Source organism: Carcharodon carcharias, chromosome 7 (assembly GCF_017639515.1).
Source record: "Carcharodon carcharias isolate sCarCar2 chromosome 7, sCarCar2.pri, whole genome shotgun sequence".
Lineage (NCBI taxonomy): Eukaryota > Metazoa > Chordata > Chondrichthyes > Lamniformes > Lamnidae > Carcharodon > Carcharodon carcharias.
This window is the reverse complement of record NC_054473.1, coordinates 41,133,404-41,148,907: the sequence shown is the minus strand read 5'-3', so window position 1 is coordinate 41,148,907 and position 15,504 is coordinate 41,133,404. Positions and strand designations below refer to the sequence as shown.

At 43.4% G+C, this 15,504-nt stretch overlaps 1 protein-coding gene across 2 annotated transcripts in view; it reads left to right on the top strand.

Moving 5' to 3' along the window:
• LOC121280206 overlaps positions 1–15,504 on the top strand; it is a 58,258-nt gene that overhangs the window by 17,681 nt on the left and 25,073 nt on the right. Inside the window, exons 3-7 of one of the 2 annotated variants that reach the window (XM_041191952.1) lie at positions 1,038–1,144; positions 3,563–3,643; positions 8,482–8,601; positions 10,846–10,911; positions 11,612–11,715. In XM_041191952.1, the coding sequence (XP_041047886.1) occupies positions 1,038–1,144; positions 3,563–3,643; positions 8,482–8,601; positions 10,846–10,911; positions 11,612–11,715 (478 nt within the window). The remainder of the gene's footprint in view (positions 1–1,037; positions 1,145–3,562; positions 3,644–8,481; positions 8,602–10,845; positions 10,912–11,611; positions 11,716–15,504) is intronic. The other variant, XM_041191953.1, reaches the window with a different exon arrangement.

The window sequence follows — 15,504 nt, the reverse complement described above, 5'->3', positions numbered from 1 at the left end:
GGGTCTGATGGATAAGATGAACTTGGGGAAGGCATGAGTTGTGACAAAAGAGACATTAGAGAAAGATGCAGATTCAAGGCTGCATCTTTGAATCAGATACAGATTTGGGGTGGGGAGATTTTTGGTGGAAGTTTGACTTGATGGGGAAGGAGAAGGTGTGGAATGGAGCAGAGGTAGCTAAACGAATTCTCTCAAACAGTGACAAAGGAGTCCACAAATTCCTTGCGTGTTGAAGGTGAGGGTGGATGGGGTACTGGAGAAATGTTTAGGAAATGGTTAGCAGAGGAGAAAAGAAGCGAAGGAGATCTTTAGATTCACAGATGATCCTGAGGGAGTGAGCATTTTTAACAGGAAATAGAGCTCAATAGTGCTTGATGTGATCCAAACAGATTCAGGCTTGGATGGCTAAACCAGGTGTTCTTTGAATGCATTCAAGTTTATGCCTCTTGGGCGTAAAGGAACAAAGAAGAGGGGTTTACTGAGGCAATGACAAGGGTGGGTGAGTATGATAGCCTTACTGGTGAATAAAGGACATCAAAGACAGATGTGGGGTATAATTAAGAAGATCAGTACCTACAAAAATATGGTTGGAGAGTTGAGATGGAAGGATAAATTAAGGGAGGACAGTGAAATGAAATGAGGCAGTGGAGCTGAAGGATGAGGAGTTTCTCCTTGCAGAGGCTGAGCGAGGGCAACTATGAAAAGCTTGGACTTGATCACAGGAGAGAAATAGAGAATGAGAATTTTAAAGACAGGATGAGAGGAGTGAAACAAGACAAGGTGTTCAAAGGAGGAGAAGGTACAGAAGGGCAGGAAGAAGACAGAAAGGTGATATTTTTAGTGATATGAGTCATTCCCCAACCATGACAGGCAGGGAGGCTTCAGTAAGGAGCAAGGTGTCAACATAATACATTATCCACTAATGAAATGTGACATCATGCTGCCCAAAGATAATCATCTGATAAAAAAGATCTATCATTAAGATTATGGTTTCGTTTAACAATCTCTTTCCGGCTTTTTTCTGTTCCTAACAATAGTCTTAAATTTCACTGGCGGCACCTGCACTGTGCATGGAACCTGGCAGGAACCTCAGGGCAGTTGCAGCTCTGGGAGAGACATATTTTCTCCCTGTGTTCAGATCAAGGTAAGAATGACGAGGTCAGATTTAAACTCATTTCAGCTTTATACAGATCCATTATATGAATGCAGGTAATAAAATAATTACCCCTGCAATTAAATTGTTACTAAAATGCAAAATAATTGAGAAAAATACATCAACATCTGTTAAGAGCACATATATTCAGTCCTTCTGATAAACAGGCCTGGTGCCAGAGGGTTGGAAGGCTGTTAACATTGTATTGTTACTTAAAAGGTACAATGGGATAGACTGAGTAATCATAGGCCAGTCAGCCTAACCTTGGTGATGGGAAAATAATCTGACAGTCAAAATCATCTTTTAGAGAGGCACTGATTGGTTAAGGACGGACAGTGTGGATTTGTTATTGAAAGGTCGTGTCTGACTAACTTGATTGAATTTTTGAGGTGTAACAAGGAGGGCTAATGAGTGTAGCATGTTTGATCTAGTTGATGAAGATTTTAGCAAGGCTTTTGATCAGATCCCACATGACAGACTGGTCCAAAAGTTAAAAGCTCATGGGATCCAAGGGAAAGTTGGAAGTTGGATCCAAAATTGAAACAGTGCAGAAAGCAAAGAGTTATGGCCAAAGGGTGATTTGGTGACTGGAAGAGCGTTTTTAGTGGGATACTGCAGGGATCAGTACTGGATTGCTTGCTGTTTGAGGTATATAATAATGATATAGACTTAAATGTAGGCTACATGACCAAGAAATTTGCTGTTGATATGAAAACTGATGGTTGATCACGTGAAAGAATGCTGTAGGAAGATACCAATGGACTGGTCAAGTGAGCAGAAATGGAATTCAATTCAGAGAAATGTGAGGTACGCACTTGCAGAGGGTAAACAAGACAAGGGGATACACAGCAAGTGGTAGAATACCGAGAAGTGTAGAGGAACAGAGGCACATTGGAGAGCATATCCAGAGATCCTTGAAGGTAACGGGGCAGGTAGATAAAGTGGTCAAGAAGACAAATGGGCCATTTTCTTTTATTGGCTGAGGCATGGAGAAAAGAGCAGGGATACTATGCTGGAACTGTATAAAACACTAGTTTGACCACAGCTAGAGTATTGTGGAAAATTCTGGTCACCATGTTACAGGGAGGATGTGATTACAATAGAGAAGGTACTGAGAAGACTTACAAGAATGTTGCCAGGAATTAAGAATTTTAGTTCTGAGGAGAGATTGGATAGGCTAGATTTAATTTATTTCAGAGGCAGCTGAGAGGAAATTTAATTAAGGGCTATAAAATTATGAGGAGCCTGGATAGAGTGGATGGGACTGACCTATTTCCCTTAGCAAAATGTCAATAACTGGGGCATAGATTTGAAGTAATTGGTGGAAGGATTAGAAGGAAATTAAGAGAGAGTGGTGGGGTCTGGAATTCTCTGAAAGGATGGTAGAGGCAGAAATCCTCATCACACTTGGATGTGCACTTGAGGTGCCATCAGCTACAGGGCTATAGACCAAGGGTTGGAAGATGAGATTAGATTGGTTGCTCTTTTTTGGCTGGTGTAGACACGGTGGCCTAAATTATTTCCTCCTGTGCCACAAATGTTCTATTAGTGGAATTTAATGCTTGTGACCTTTCCCTATCCACCAGCTGGAGAGCCAATGGCTGACCTGCCGTGGTCATTCTGCATTCCCCCCCACCAACCCCCAAAACCCGATCTAGTGTCACACAAGCACTCACCTGGTCAAAGTTGGGATTATTTCCATCCTCAGGAGGAATTTCCCACCCCTGAGGGGTGCTGACCAATCCAGTACCAGCAGCACCACTGGGAATGGTGGCCATTGCTGGTACTGCAAGGGGCCCAAGCTGAGGATGGGCAATGGAACCTCAGGAATAAGCTAAGTGGACGGGTAGGTTCACTGGGCTAGACAGGGAGGCCCCTGTATTGGTTGGGAGGGGGTGTTAGTATTTAGAGCAGGTGGAGGTCTTCACTCTGGGTGGCTAATGCCTCCAGCAGTGTCTCCATTGGGCATGGGCCGCCCAAGTAGGAGGGGCCTTCACCCTCACCCTCCCTCTCCCAACCAGGCTGCAGGCATCATGGTTCACCTGCCGGATTGCCCACATGATGTGGTCCCTGCCCACTGCTAGTTAATTACCAGCAGCGGCAGGATGAGGCCCTTGTGTAGCCCTTAGTTACCTCAACTGGCTTCTGGACAGGAAGGCCATCCTGATTGGCCATTCTAATTGGCCAAAGAATTTAATTCAACTAAGTGAAGACATATACAATTTAGGGTGTTTGTTATGGAGGGAGGAATATATTGATGGTTAAGTTAGTAAAATTAAGCTTTCCTTTCAAATTTGATCCACAAAACACACCCCTTCTGAAAATAAGACAAAAATTCTGAAATACATAAAAATAAACGTTGCAAAATTTTCTTTTTTTGTCTAAATTGAAGCTTCTTGATGCCACCAGGTTACTGTCCACCTAACTGATGGTTCCAAAGGGATGGCTGTAATAATGGAGAATGAACAAGCTTTGGTATACTGTCAGCAGGTGAGAGGAACAGATAATGGTCTTCAGAGGCAAAAACGGAAAATGCTGGAAAAACTGAGCAGGTCTAGCAGCATCTGTGGAGAGAGAGAGAAACAGAGTTAACATTTCGAGTCCATATGGTCATATAGACTTTAAACGTTAACTCTGCTGTTCCCTCTACAGACGCTGCTAGACCTGCTGAGTTTTTCCAGCATTTTCTGTTTTTATTTCAGATCTCCGGCATTCGCAGTATTTTGCTTTTATCTTAATGGTCTTCGGAGTTTTGCCAAACAGCAAAATGAAAAAAAAGAGAAAGAAAAGCCCTGAAATTCCTGGCAGCTCACTCTTTTGCCAGTGGTGTGACAGGATGGGTCTTCCATTAGCTCTAGTCTTAACCCCATCCTAAGTTGTAGGGTTAGCAAGTTTACCTGCTGTTAGTCATGTAAGACATCAATGTCCCATCTGCCACTGGAGATTTTGTGCAGGTACTTGATGAGTTGCAACCACAAGATATATTCATCTCATAAAGAATTCAAGTTGTTTGGATTTGGTTCTGGCCTGGTGAACACAAAGATTCCTCACTCGGGGAAGCTTAGAGAGAGAACGTGCCCAGGTAGCGGCAGAGTCATTGAAATCAGAGTTTGTAAAGTCATAGCTCATGATTTGGGAGATAAGGCCTGACCTGAAAGGTTTGAGACCTAAACATTTTTAAGTGGGTATGATATGGAATGGATAGGCTCAATGTCAAACCATTACTACTGAGGAAAGAAATGTTACAGATGGGGAATAGCTAAGTTGTAGCCTGAGGCCTGAAACTGAGCAGCCATATATTGGTTGGGGACCAGGGATCTTGGGTGTCCTGAAAATTAATTTTAAAAAACTTTGGTTCATAACATCTGAAAATTGGATGAAAAATAAAACAGCAGATGGACCTGGTTGATTAGTGGCACTGCACCACTTAGTGCTGGGAGGCCAGCATTTATATTGTGAAAAGCAAATGGGCATTTCCTGTTATGGAACGTTGCCATAGGATAATGATTGTTGACATAAAAAGTGTGGTTTAAAAATTGTGATGCTGGAAGTAAGTTTCATAGGGACAGGAAGCGAATGTCAAATTCAAGATTTATTAGTGGTAGAGTTCATGTGGTGTTTATTATAATGAATTAGAGGATGCCCTGGTTTACAATAGAAGTATTGCGAAGCCAATTTATTGTCCCCAGCAGGAAGAACAGTGAGGAGCAGAAATGTAGTTTTAATTTTAAATAACTTGGAATAGGATTTTTTTTCTTTAATAGTACTGGGAACACAATACTGGGAAGAGTAGATTGAGGATAGCGTTTTAACATTCCTTTTTAACTTTTGGCAGCACAACTTGGAAAATGGGGCCATTGTTTTACTTTAGGAGGTGAAGTTAAAGAGCTGGGAAGAGTGAGGAGTGAGGGAGATATTGCCATGTTTCAAACAGAACCAGGGAACCTGTTGTGTGGGCACACAGTGGGCAATGGGCCACTGGTCTGTGGAGTAGGCAGTAGTCACTGGTCTGGGGGTTGCAGTGGGGAGAGGGACCTCTGGTCGGGGGTTGGCAGTGGGGAGAGGGACCTCTGATGGTGGGTTGGCAGTGGGGAGAGGGACCTCTGGTCGGGAGTGTTGAGTGGGGAGAGGGACCTCTGGTTTGGGGGTTGGCAGTGAGGAGAGGGACCTCTGATGGTGGGTTGGCAGTGGGGAGAGGGACCTCTGGTCGGGAGGGTTAAGTGGGGAGAGGGACCTCTGGTCGGGGGTTGGCAGTGGGAGGGGAACCTCTGGGCAGGGGGTATTGCAGTGGGGAGAGGGACTCTGGTTTGATTATTTATTTCTCTCAGCCAGCCACCCAATCAGGAAGAAATAGGGACACAGCAGAGGACTCAGTGTTTATTTTTCCTGGTGAATGGTGAGTGGAGGATGTGTCCAAAGCATCATTTTTATTTCAGCTGATCAATTGGGGATAATTAGCAGGGGAGGAGGGGAAGAGGGAGAGTTAGTTGGACAGCTTGGCAGAGAAAAGGTGGGAGAAAAAAAAGTTAAAATATGAAATTAGTAAATAAAATTAAGTTAACAGGACAAATTTGTCCCTGCAATAATTCATAATTAGGTGCAACATTTATGTCTTGTGACAAATTTCTGCCTCACAGCTTTGTGACTTTCCTGGTCATTGTGCTGAGGGAGGTCATTGCTGGAAATGGAACACTTTTCCAAATTTTGTAGCCAGTGTTACTGTTGAGCACATACCAGATGAACAGTAAAGTTCTCTTAAACAAAAACAGAATTACCTGGAAAAACTCAGCAGGTCTGGCAGCATTGGCGGAGAAGAAAAGAGTTGACGTTTCGAGTCCTCATGACCCTTCAACAGAACTTTATCATGAGGACTTGAAACGTCAACTCTTTTCTTCTCCACCGATGCCGCCAGACCTGCTGAGTTTTTCCAGGTAATTCTGTTTTTGTTTTGGATTTCCAGCATCCGCAGTTTTTTTGTTTTTATATTAGTAAAGTTCTCTTTGCTTGCTTTTCTCAGCTTTATCCAATCTATCAAGAGCACTCCTACAGCTCCTGCCTGAATGTTCAGATTTCTACACCAGCCAGTTTAATTTTAATGAATCTACAATTCAGCACAGTTGAGCAAGAGGGACTAGATTAAGTCTAACCCATTTACAACCAACACGAGGGTAGATCTTGATCATAACAGCCTGGGCGGGAGAATATCCTTGGCCTCAAAGTTCAAGGTACACTGCAATCATTGACTGTACAGCTTTGTCCTTGCATTTTGCTGTCTAATACACTGGTTAAGATGAATATTGTTCTTTGAGTATGTGCTTAAACATAATGAAAACTGAAAATTTACAATGTCAGGATTCCTGTAGAGGTCAGTAACTTTTAAAAAGAGATTTAAATTCACAGTTACAAAAATAGCTGGAAAAACTTAGCAGATCTGACAGCATCTGTGGAGAGGAAGACAGAGAGGAAGACAGAAGACTCTGTCTTTCTCTCCACAGATGCTGTCAGACCTGCTGAGTTTTTCCAGCTATTTTTGTTGTTGTTTCAGATTTCCAGCATCCGCAGTATTTTGCTTTTATCTTTGAATTCACAATGACTGACTCAAAGGATTGCACAACAGGATTTCACATTTTAAGACTTTTACAGTAACAAACATACTAAAATCAATTTCAACCAAACATTATTTACTAGGCAACTAATAAACTAAACTGCAGAAAAGATATCTCCCTTAACTTCCTAACAAGTCCGAAAATCCCACATCGCTCTTTTTGCAGAATTGTCTTTACAGGAACCAGTCCAAAGCTACTCCCAACTTTTAACAGGCTTGCTACTCCTCGTATCGCTGAGTTGTAACATCCAGTGTCCAATGAAAGTCATTTCCCTTAATCCTCTGAGAATCTCCAAACCACTTCTCACAGCAAGACCCACTCCAATGATTCCTTCTCCTAGCAATGAAAGGGCAAATCTTCCAGTCTCCTTAAATCTCTACAGGTTCTGTCTCTTTGACCAGGGAATGAGCTCCCACCAGCATTCTGGTGGCTAACAGAGAACAGCCTTTTTCCCTGTTGTTCCAAGCAATGGCTGTTTTCCTGTCTCTCTTCTCGCTCTCTCTATCCAAGGCCTCTGAGCCACTGTTAAAAAACGGCCAGTGGGACCTGGATTCAGAAGTCCCGCCCCATTTTTGCCAGCAGGTGAAATGGTGTGGGGTGTGATTCACTTGAGGGAAACCTGAACTCAGCAGGGCCATTTGAACTCAGTGCTGAGTTCAAACAGACCCCATTTTCACTGTAGTAAGGGCCTTAACCTGCAGTGTGGAAGTTATGAATTTTTAGAGTAGGCTTAAATGTTCTTGAAGGGCGGAGAAGGTCTGTAGAACTGCCAAGCTGTGGATTTATTTAAATCCCCAGCCCTTTACAAATTAAGAAAACAGCCTACCTGCGTCAGTGAGATATAAAAAAACTCAAGCTGTAATAGATATTTAGATGTTTATTTTATTTAATCTCAAAATGAGTCCTGAGGTCTGCCCATGTTGGATACTGGAGGAGTTGGCATTGAGGGTGTAAGAATAAAGGATGGTGAGTGGGGATCATCAGTTGGCATTAAGTTGGCAAGAAGGCTATAAAGGGCCATGGAGTTGGCTGGGGGCATGGGTTGGCATGGAGGCCTGAAGATGGCATAGAAAGAGAGTGGGGTGTGAGGGGGTGCAAGGAATGAGGGCTAGAGGGCCTAAAATTTAAGGAAACAACTGGGACAAAGTCCCAGAGAAGCAAAGCAGGCCTTTAAACAGCTCACCTTGGCACTCAGTAACCCTTGTGAGTGCCTCCAATCTGTGTCCGTAGGCAACAGGCCTGAATCCATCCTGCATCCACACCCATCCCCTCCCAGAGAAAAAAATCAGGTCTGACAGGGCTCTTTCTCCTGAGACGGTTGAGTGAGCCAGGAAATTTCCCAACTTGCACTACCCACCTCAAGAGTTATAATCCGGCCCAATAAGTCTGCACACAGCAAAGCCAGCTCCTCCTTTCTTTGAGTCCAGGTGTGAAAACTGGAACTTGGGTTTCAATAGGACTTGACTTGGGCCCCTGGTCCCCACCTGGCAATTAGGTTACATAGTCTCATCATCAGGCAGAACTAGTAGGAGATCACACACCCCTCTCCATTGCTTCATTTTACCTTGAATTAAAGGAGACAATTTAAAATATAACCATGGTGTAACCTCACATTTGTAACAACAACCACTATTCCTATATAAATAATTGGTGATGTGGATAAGATAATTACAATTTTAGGTAAACAATGGTCAATTCTTACAGAGTATCTAATTCCTTTAGTGCTCCTTTACTTTTGGTCGCCATGGGGTTTTCGCTGATCGCCTAGTGGACTGTCACGGCTGGCGAGAAGACTACAGCAGACCTGCTTGTGTAATGAAATACCTTGATCATTTTGGACAGGTAAAGTCTGTTAAACAAATCCTGGTTGAAGTAAATTATTATGTGCTTGAACACCAATCATTTCTTCCTGATTGGAATTTGCGTATAGTTGACTTTTTAGCATATTTAACTTTTGGTTGATATATTCAACTATTAGTTGTGTTGGCTATGTTGGAAATCTAGCCAATAACAATACGTTTTCTTACTTGTTTTCTGCAATTGTCTCCTGTCGCCTCCTCGCTTGAGGATATTGACTATTTGGTCTTGTATGATGCCAAGGGTGCTCCATACAATGCTTAAATAGTCATTCATCCCGTGTGAATCTAGAGCATAAAGTGATGTTAGGTTCTTTGATTGTAGGGACATCACAGCCCACCCTGCTTCAGTCCAGATCAATGTCTACACAACATCATGCCTATCAGGGGTTTCAGGCTAGAGATGGTGGGGAGCTCTGCTCATTTTTTTCTCTCTCTCTTAACCTAAATGCACTGAAAGCAATTGTAGAAGCCCTTCTGCTTTCCTGGTTGTGAACACTGAACTGGAAACATTTCTGCTTTGTACCACTCAGCAATCAACTTAAGCAGCTGAACCTTTGCAGGAGTGTTAAATATTGCCATTGCAGCAACTTCATAAAGTGCAACATTTGTCTCTCAATTAAATTTGAATGAAGCTGATTCATGGAACCTCCATCATCCATGTTCTGATTATCTACCATAATTTCCTGGGATAAAACTTTGCATGTGATGTTTTCTCAATGCATGGCTATGAACACCAATATCCTTCTTTCCTACATAAATCAACCTCATAGATCAAACAAGATAAAGTTCAATTGATGTTATTTGTATTGTAGTTGTCTTCATCCTTGAGGTTACAGTTTTTTTCTGTACCATCCGTTTGGGACCATAATTTGCCGACTCTCGATTTTATGCCATTTCCACTATGCACTGGGAAAGCCTCTAATTCCACCAAGCAATGGGAGATTCCCTGGACAATCATGTAGCCCAGTTTTACTGGTCTCTAAAGATGGATCATGATTTGCAACCTCATACTGTCTGCATTAGACTTGGTGATTCTGTATTAGATTGTTAAATGTTTCTTTTTGTTAAGAAGAAAAGTCAGTGAAAGGTCAGAGGAATACTCTGGTATAAAATTTCAACACTCATAGTCCAGATGCAATATTCAAGTGGTTTCTTTATTATGCATGAGGGGAGCAAGCGCTGGGCAGTCCAGGTGCTTCCCCACCGAGGTACAAATGAGCACAGTTTATATATTTTTTAATATCAGTTACAACTTAATGGTATTAGCTAGACCAAAGCCACAGCACAATGACCCCCCTGTAGGCTGATAATTGTGTTCTTGTGTACTTGGTATTGTCCTTTTGGAGACAGCAAAGAATGTATGTTTGTTCTATACATAAGGTTTCTGGGGGCTGGCTGGATGTGGTTTGAGGCCATCAGACGGTGTGAAATGGCCTTCCCCATTTCTTGATTGAGTTATCCTGTGTCTTTGTTTGTGTGTGTCTCCCATTTCCTAATTGCAAGTTTACAGCTGAGCCCTTTGTACAAGTTTTTAGCTTTCATGTAAGGCTGTGATTATTTGTGTATGCTTTGGCACCCCAGCTGTTGGTCCTGACTGGCACTTTAAAATAAATCCAAATTTTCTGCACCTTCAGCGGACTCTCGATTTTATGCCATTGCCACTATGCATTGGGAAATCCTCTTAATTCCACCAAGCAATGGCAGATTCCCTGAACAATCATGTAGCCCAGTTTACTGGCCTCTAAAGATGGATCGTGATTTGCAACCTTCAGACTGTCTGCATTAGACTTGGTGACTCTGTATTAGACTGTTAAATGATGAATGTACATATTCTTTTTCTTAAGAAGAAAAGGCATAGAATGGCATGTGTGGAGCCTTTGATACACTCATTTTCCCAGCTGAAGAAGGAAACTTGTCTATGTTGGCAATCTAAGTTTCATCAGGTTAAGAAGTAAAATTGAAGATAACTTGCAGTGTAGCCAAAAGTTGCTTCGTTTTTTAGTTTTTTTTTTCATTTTTGAAATTAAGTCTTTCCCTATTTTCCTAATAACAACTACAAACACACAACCTTTAGGAAAGTTTATAGCACCATCATGACCTGTGATATTTATAATATCCTACAGTCCATGCTGAAATGAAATGTGAAATTAAGAATTTAATTTTGTGTTTGATATTCTGTTATCTTGTATATCTTTTGATTGGTGTTGCGTGCCTTATTCTATTTTAGGTAAACACTACCTTCCCGTGCTTTTACAATCCAACAAAGCCTCAAGAAGTGATCAGGGAAAAGCAGGTAGGCTGACTAGAGACCCCCTGGACACAGATATCCAAATGTATTGAATCCACAAACACAGAATTGGCATTCTTCCCATAACTAAGCTCAGAAAAATTCTTAGCTCATTTTCAGCTGTACAGTACAACAAAATCACATTGAATTTCAGCGATAATCCTTTCACCTTGTAACATATTTTAGGAAAATGCAACCATTCTCTGGTATGAGAGGCCAAAGGCACAAATATTTTTATTGCTATGCAAGCAGAGAGTCTGGCCAAGGAAACAGTAAAACAATAGAGGGAAAACAAGAGAGGAAATGATGTAAGAATGAAAGGAAATTTCTGTTGGCAACTGCCTCAGCAATATGCAAGTCTTCAAAATAAACTCTAATGACAATCAAATGTTACAGATATTGGTTATATGTTTAACCACAGTTAATTAAGTGGTTTTGGTCTGGCAAAAGTTTGTATTTTTTCCAACTATGCTATTGTAAGGTTAGTTCTCAGAAACAAATGGTACATATTTATAGGTTTGTATGGATAAACATCTGTAAATTGTAGACCACAACAGACACAAAATACTGCTTGCGCAAAGAAAAGTATAAGTACTAATAAAAACTGCTAGAACATTAAATCATTGTACATGACTGTAACTAATTCAATTTCCTTACTGTTCCTTTTTTTTGGTGTTACACATTATTGGCAATCTGAATTTTACAGCTGACATGGGGAATGGTGGTAAACTCCCTACTGTGGCCGTTATTGAGTTTATTTGGATATGGAGCTGCGGGTGGCTTTGTTCTATTTGACTGCAACAAGAGAAGGTAAAAAAATGACATTGTTCTTTGGTTGTAATGCAATTCCCGGACCACAGGATTAGGCACAAAATTATTGGTTTATAAATGGCCTCTAAGAAAATTTGTGAACGGGGTTTGCTTTGATACCCTGAAGATGAAGCAGCACCAAAGGCATGTGCACTCAGTTTGACTATCCTTTTTTTATACAAGATTTTTCATCAGTAGCCACAATCAATAATGACTCTCCGCTGTTCTCCTGACAGCTGTGCAGCAATGTGCTTCAGACCGTTCACTCTTCCTGTTGCTAACATTGAAAGTTGGATTCTGTCCTTCTCCAGCCTGATAACAACTTTTTCAATGCACTTAACATCTAGTTAATTGGAGGCATGGGGGTTGCCGGTTCCTCTAACCCCTGCCCACCCTTTAAAAATTCCAATCTATCCCACTGACCAATTCATCATTCTCTGAGTGAGATTTCAAAATATCCTCTGATGGGTGAGCGGGAACATCAGGTAGTTTCTGATGAATTTATTAACTTGTTCTCAGTGTGGGTGATGCTGGCCTGTTACCATTTATTGTCCAGCACTTCTTGAACCACTACATTCTTGTGGTGCTCTCATTGTGATGAACATGGGAAGAGGCTTTAGAAACTTCCACTGCAGCAGCATCCACTGGGCAAAAAACAGCAAAGTATTATAGCGAGTAACTGTTTTATATTCACAATTCATATTCTATGTTTTACAGATAGAAACTGCCTCTGGATAAAGATTATCTTTGAGCAGATTTTTTCAGAGTATGCCGTACCCGACCCCACTCCCACAGGCAATTGAAAATCCAGCTCACCATCTCTTTATCTCTCTATCCTTCACCAGGACTACCTGTGCACCCTCTGTTTCTTCTCTGAACAGCTTCCCAACCATTCCCCATCCACTACCACTCTCCAATGCCAGGTTGAATTTGTTCCCACCTTGAACAACATTTCTTTTAACTCACTCGCCTACTCCAGTAAAAAGTGCCACTGTGAGGCTGAGTCTGATCTATGCCTGTCTTTATGTAGAATATGCTGAACACTCTTTGTTCCAGTCACATTTATGTCCCTTCCCTGACCTGTTTTTCTATTGCATTGATGAATGTGTCAGTGCTGCTCTCACACTGATTTAGAGAATTTCATCAGCTATGCCTAAATTTCCACCCATCCCCTCCTTTTTAATGGTCCATCTCTGACTATTCTCTTCCTTTCTTGGGCTTCTCTCTCTTAATCTCTGCAGATGGGGTTTCATTTACATCTATTACAAGTGCACTGACTACCACAACCCAATGAGTTTTCTACTCTCCCATTCCTCCCACTGTCATTTCCTGTCAGAACTCCATTCCTTTCTCTCAGTTTCCTTGGGTGGAATTTTCCATTAATGAGACCTTTGTGCGCTGGTGGGCGGTTTCGGCACTGCTGGCCGGAATGGTGAGAACTCGCACCCGATTCAGCGCTTGGAGGGTAATTAATTATGCAAAGGTTTGAATCACCTGGCGGGTTGAGAGCTGATTCATCCACCGCCATCAGTTGGAGGGTTCAAAGCTCTGGGCGCCATATTTAAAGGCCAGTCCAACACCTAATCTCACTCTCCCCGGGCCACCAGAGAGGTCTTGCAGACAGAAGAAGAAGGCCAAGAGCCTCAAGAAGAAGGTAGCAGCCCACTTCACCTACTAAGCCCTCTGGGCCTTGATCAGAGAGGTGCAGGAACATAGGCAAGTTCTCTATCCCAAGGATGGCTGCAGGAAACAGGTCAGCATGGCTGGCAACTGTGCCTCGAATGCCATCCAGTGCAGGAAGAGGATGAATGATCTCATCCACTCCGCCAGGTTACATCATCCTTCAACTCCCTCCAAAATCAAACTCTCATCATGTCATCATTCACTCAAATGGCTACTCTCTTCAGTGATCTCACACAACCATTAGCAGGGAGATATATCAACACTCATTCTCTCACTGAGACGTTCACATCACCACCATCCCACCTATCATGTTGCTCACACTCCATCCTCTGGCCCTCCTGGGGAGGGCTTACCACATACAGGGATCATGCATCTCACTCAGCCTCTGCTCCACCCTGTCTCATCACATACCTTTCTTTCTTCTTCATATAGGCCAAGCTGGCACACAACAGGGGCGAAAGATCGCAGGCCAGGAGAGGGACGACCAACATCACTGCCCTCACTGAGTTTGAGGAGGCTGCAGCCGAACTGGCTGGGGAGGACAGGGATCGCTCCTGTGGGGAAGGGGAGATCAGCCTGTCCCAGCAACCTAATAGAGATTACAGCTCCATCACTTCATCAAGTCCTGACTCACAGTGAGTCACATGCAGCCTTATCTAGCTCATGCTCATTAACTGAAAATCTATCTCATATTTTCTAGGCACCAGCAAATCAGGGCCCCCAAGCCAGTCCAGTACCAATCCGAGCCCACAAACTTCATTGGCAGAGGAAGCTCTGGAAGAACCGTCACAGCGTTCACACACACCCGCCACCAGCTCAGAGACACACACGTCGGTGGGGCACAGATGCAGATTAGCTCGGGGTCACTTTCTGGGGAATACATCACTGACACGTCCCTGCAGCAGTCGGAAGCAGGGACAGCCCAGGTATCCAGCACTTGGAGGGCTGCTGGAGACCAGCCACCCACTCAGTCCAAGTCAGATGATGAGCCTCTGGAAGCGGCTGCCAACCCAATGCTGGAGATGCAACGATAGGCAGCAGTGGAACATCAGGCAGAGTTTCAACAGTCACTCAGCAGACTAGAGCAAATGATGGAAGAGTCCGTCTGGGTTCTTTCTGATGTCATGGCTCCAACATGCGAGCGCCTCAAGGTCACCAGTGGAAGGCTGGTGACCACCATGGAGACTTTGGTTCAGGAGCTCCTGCCGGATTTGTGCACAGCCCTGTGCTCCATGGCCTTGGCCTCACACCCTGGTGTGCACCATCAAGATGTAGGTGACATTGGGGGAAGGCACCTTGACCTCCTTCCAGATGCACCATATCCTGCAGGAGTCAGGGCGGGGCCCTCGGGCCTCTACAGGGAGGATGAGCCAGACACCCCGGGGGGCCTCCTCTCAGGACATTCCAAGGTGCGCAGCCGCTCACTGCCCCCCCTGCCTGTGACCACCATCTGCTCCAGCTTCTCAGGCCACCGAAGGCACTCCTGCCCCTGAGCAGCTGACCCCTATCAGGCTGGGCCCTCCAGGCCTTGGGCTATCAGAGGACATCCTCCAAGGTCATCACAGACATCAGGACGCAGCAGTCAGCAGGCTGGCTCCACCTCTGCTGCGGAGGTTGGGGCTGCACCCAGGCAGAGCGCTAGAATTAGGAAAGTTGAGAAAATTTGATGTCACTTTTGGGTCACTAGTGTGCTAAACATGTAACTAAATTGCACTTTTGTTAATACATTTTATGGTTATGTGAATGTTTCTGTCAACTGAATGTGTTGTGATTTTGTACTTTGGAGCCTCCTTGCGATGAAAGCTACTGAAAGCCAGTGGCTTTATTAGCACTGTTAAAGGGCTACTCAGAACTCAGTGGCTTCACATCACAGTCACTGTATCTCAAGAGTAACACACAGGAATTTAGAATTTGGGAATGCAGGAAATAGTGAGGGAGACACAGCTGTATCATACATGGCATCCCATCAATGAAGGCCTGTCATGTGTTTACCAGATTTGACACTCCTAATGGGTCAAAGGGCATCCACTCAATGACCATGAGCAACTGAGTGGTCATTAATATTTCTGTGTGTTACTCTTGAGACTGGAGCACAGAACTAGGTTG